The sequence below is a fragment of the Sinocyclocheilus grahami genome, unplaced genomic scaffold, assembly GCF_001515645.1.
Source record: "Sinocyclocheilus grahami isolate Dianchi unplaced genomic scaffold, SAMN03320097.WGS_v1.1 scaffold423.1, whole genome shotgun sequence".
Classification (NCBI taxonomy): domain Eukaryota; kingdom Metazoa; phylum Chordata; class Actinopteri; order Cypriniformes; family Cyprinidae; genus Sinocyclocheilus; species Sinocyclocheilus grahami.
The window spans coordinates 1114596-1119233 of NW_015505602.1; the positions used below are offsets into that span (position 1 = coordinate 1114596).

Sequence of the window (4638 nt, forward strand, 5' to 3'; positions counted from 1 at the left end):
GCAATTGGGTTGTTTTGACCCAGCGGTTGGGTTACTACCCAGAAGGTTGGGTTAAACATTTAACCCAACCGCTGGGTCAAAACAACCCAATTGCAGTTAAGTGTCTGAAAACATTACATTTAGTTCACTCTTTACTATATTCTTTTTAAAAGTATGCTAAAGTGTGCTTCTATTTCACAAGGGATTTAGATCAAAATGAGAGTTTGGTAAGACTTTATTTTGATGGTCCCCCTTGAACATTCTGCTGACTATAAGTAACTTTTCAAGTACATGTCAACTTATTCTAACCCTAACCATACCAGTCTACCAATACTCTATTAATACTCTAATGAGAGTGAGTAGACATGTAAGTGCAATGTTACTTATAGTCAACAGAATGTGCAGAAAGGACCATCAAAATAAAGTGCAATCGAGAGTTTTAGGTACCACTTTATTTCAATAGTCCACTTTAGACATTCTACTAACTAAAAGTAAATGTCAACTAGCAGTCTTTAGATTCATTAGACGGTCTGTTTAATACCTGCTAACACTTTATTTTGATTCTCACATTCTACTGACAGTAAATAACTTTGCATGCACATTATTACTATTATTATAAGTAACTTTGCATGTACACTAACCCTAACCTACAGTCTTCTAATACTCATATGAGTTAGTTACCTATAGTTATAATGTCAAAATAAAGTGTAACCAAGTTTTATTTCAGAGTCTCATTTCAGATTTTATAATTAGAACGTAGTTGTCGCTAATGTGTTTCTGAGGTTGTACAGGTCTAAAACTGAGACACCCAGACTAGGGTGGAAATAAATTATATAACAAAACGCAATGAAACATTTAATACTAAAATATTTTACAATGACTTTTCAGGTGATGAACGAAGAAAAGGAGGATGCTTTCAGTGACTAAGAAAAAGATTTTTAAAAACACAATCAACACGGCGGCCAAATTACTGGCATCCAGCTGCCAGCGGTATTAATTAAAGGATGTTATTTGCATTTAAGCCGAATTCTGTAATTATTTACAATTTAATAAGAACATTTTTTTTTTGTGACACCTGGACACACCTAGTGAAACTTGGACTTTCCCCGGTAACTGGGACGTGTTGTCACCCTAAGAGCACAGAATTTCAACAATGTCTCAAACTGTGCTCACATTTGCCAAAACGCCACGTCTGCAGCTAAAAGTCAGAGATCTCAATAGGAACTTGTCTCAAATTCTTCCAAGTTCCACATGATCTGAACTGTTTTCTTATCAACTTGAGGATACAAAAGGATTTAATGTTTTATGCTTTTCTTTTAGAATAACATATATATATATATATATATATATATGGGGTAGACTAGAGGATGTTGTAGAACAGCCAGGCAAACCAAACAAGAGAGGCAACAAGAGACCGCGTGCCAAAATCACACAGTCGGGAAGGGTCATATGACTGTAATGCAGAGCCTAAACCTCAGAAGAGCAAATTAAATGTGAATACCCTCCTTTTAATCAGACTATTCAGCTTGTATGTATGATGTTTCTCTTATCTGAGCTTGCTGTCAGAAATGATTCTTTGAGATCCATAAAAAGGCTGAGATCATGCTTTCAGTGTAATTTCTCGGTTAATGCTAGCAGAACTTGTATTAGATTGTTAATCAGTTGTCTATCTTCTTTTTCACACACACACACACACACACACACACACACACTCACTCATGGTCACACACACACGCTCACACATTGGAGTCCAGAGAAAGAATGTAAACACCGCCTGGCCTTGTGTTTTCACAACACTGAACTACATGTACAATGATACAGTGAAGGGTCTGATCTTCAGATATCATTTCCCACCATCAGCATCCTCACACGCACCGCAGCGCACATAGGTCAAAGGTCACAGCGCTGCATGCCGATTCTGAAGTGTTATAGAGCATCACCACCAGGACAAACATTTGATATGAAGCTGGTGTTTACTGATCTCATCTAACGTCTGATACTAACCCACTAAACTGGTCACATGTTTTCATTGCTGACCCACAAACGCCTGTGTGTGCAGTACTGATCCTCGCCCAAGCCCGTGTGTTCTCAGGTCTGTGCGCTCGGTAGTAGCCCGCTGAAGCCCCGTGTGCGTGTACCTTGTCCAGCTCGTCGTGCAGCTCCGAGAGCGTGGGTCTGATGAGCTTCTCGCCCAGCGGCGCGGCGGTCTGCCGGTAGAAGTCGATGTTGGGCACGGCGTCGATGGTGTTGTGTCCGAAGGTGCGGAGGTAGTAGGTGTTGGTGTGGGTGTCGTAGTGATGGTGCTGCTGGCCGCCGCTGGACGAGTGCAGGCTGCCCTCGCTCATCACCGTGTCCCCGTTCTGCGCGCAGTCCGCCGGCGCCGCGTCCGGACTCGAGGCCGCGAAGTTCACGACGCGAAACCGGCCCTTGGCTTCCTCTCCGCCGGACGCGGAGTCCCGGAGCGGCTCGGCGGGGTACTCGGGCGGCGAGGAGTCCGAGGCCGCGGCGCACTCCGACACCAGGTCCACCTGGAAGCGGCTCTGGCTCGGCGTGGGACCGGCGGGCTTGATGGAGAGATGGTCGCTCGCGGCGGCGGGGGGCGGAGGGGACGCCGACATGACAGAGAAGCCTCCTCAGAGCCGAGAGTGTCCGGTGAAGTGCGGCGGGGGCGGGGGAGGCGACACTGATGCTGCAGGAAGACTAGAACAACGCCGCTCATGCGGATGCAAACGGAGAACAGCGGCGCGTGCGTCCAGCCTGAACGCGTGTGAGGAAATATCCGACGCGCTCCAGAGGACGCTAACGAGCTCCGTGAACCGAGCGTTCGCCGTGATGCTGCGCGACCTTGCCGCAACGCCGTGTCTCGTCGCTTTATAGGCACTGCAGTGGCGGCTATGCTGGGCGGCATCGCGAGAGGAGGCGCTCTCGCGAGAGTTGCCCGCTCCATCAGGGGTGAAGACTCACACGCAGGCGAATGAGAAGTTGAGTCACCTTGCATCGCGACATTGGGACGAAATATAAGTGTATCTACATAAAACACATCGCTTCGGAAATGCTGTGTCCTATGGACATAACATTTAGTTTAGAGAGAGAGAGGCCCACAAAAGCGGCTTATTCAGTCTAGTGAATCCTCTCCTTTCAGAAGAATACATTTCCAGTTGCTGTGCTGCAGAAGAAGCGTCTGAAGACCTGATCATCTGCACACGATGCTCTCACAGATTCAGACATCTGTGCTCTCAGTTTTGCTCTTTGCTCACAGATTCAGACATTCAGAAAGATTTGTAAACCATTCCGTCAGTTTAGAAATCTGTTCCCACCGATTAATCAGCAACAGTCTAACATTAGAAAGTGTATTTCTAATATATTCTACAAATAAACATAATAACTCTGAAAATCACTAAAAACATATTCTCAGATTATTGTACTATAAGTATACTTAATCAAGTTTAAGACAAAAATGATATGCTAAGCTTCCTAACAGCTCCAGACACATTAATGACGCTATTTCAAATTGAGTTAAAGAATGAGCGTGAAGTTTTACGACAAGCTGTAGAGAGGTCACGGCTCTGTTTAGACACTGAACTCCTAACATAGCAAAGACGCCAAAGAACTTTAGCCAAACATAACGTGTTCGGATGTTCCCTGCTCTGCCATAAACAGAATTAAAGGTGATTTGGTTCATAAACATGTTTTGTTGCTGGATGAAAGTCTCTTCACGTCCCGACAGCAATCGCTGAGTAAAGTGCTCTACATTTATTTATATCAAGATCCAGATAAAATGCTCATCCACCCAGATTATTCAGTCGGAACATTATGATAGGCTAAATAATTGTACTACTGTAATGTTGTGGGCTGTGTCTGAGCAGCAATGAGACTGATTCTGGTTGGCACTCATGTGTCTGGAGGAGGCGTGGCTTTGGAGACTGATTTGCAGGGAGGAGGGGGTCTTATGCTGTCAAAGCTAGCTTGCTATTGCTAGCCTCTCGCCTACCCTGCCTTTAAGCCACTGTTCAGTTTCTTTTGTTAAAATCTTAAAGGGTTAGTTCACCCAAAAAGGAAATTTAGACTGAATGTACGTTTTATTAGACTTAAAATTAGACAAAGATGTGAAAATTGACTCGTTCCGGTGGATGACGGAGGACGTATGCGCAGCGTAAGCGCCTCTGAGATATGCTAGTCTCGTGAGTTTGTTTACAGGAAGTTTCCTTACTTTAGCAGGAAAACCAGTCTCCTCTTGGCTTGTATCCAACTCCTCCGACAATCTTCTTTACAAATCCTTGGTTTGATTTATAATTCGCCGGAACAACTTGCACATACGACAGTTAGCAGAAGTGAGAGAAAAGTATTTATAACATTTTAAATATGGATATTTGTCTAATGAAAACGCATGGATTCGCTACAGGAGGCCTTTATTCACCCCCCGGAGCCGTGTGAGGCATGGTTTATTATGGATGCACGCACTTTATTTGACTTCTTTTGGACTGTTGAACAAAAACACCCTCCTACTCTCATTCTAACGCTTGGAAGAGCCAGCACCATTTTTCATATAACTCCCACTGGATTCGTCTGAAAGAAAGTCATCTACACCTAGGATGCCCTTCACACACTCATACGCACGTTTGTTTCTGTGAATTGTGGGGACTTTCCATAGACTTCTAT

The 4638-nt window shown here is 44.3% G+C and overlaps 1 protein-coding gene across 1 annotated transcript; it reads right to left on the reverse strand.

Moving 5' to 3' along the window:
• Window positions 1-1715: 1715 nt before the first annotated feature.
• On the reverse strand, window positions 1716-2960 carry LOC107551441 (solute carrier family 12 member 2-like). The gene has a single exon (XM_016233044.1). It carries the CDS (start codon window positions 2595-2597, stop codon window positions 1962-1964), a length of 636 nt encoding a protein of 211 aa, XP_016088530.1. The 5' UTR covers window positions 2598-2960; the 3' UTR covers window positions 1716-1961.
• Between the last annotated feature and the right edge of the window lie 1678 nt (window positions 2961-4638).

Coding starts and splice junctions, on each gene's coding strand:
- LOC107551441 (XM_016233044.1), bottom strand. CDS start 2,597: ATGTCGGCGTCCCCTCCGCCCCCCGCCGCCGCGAGCGACCATCTCTCC.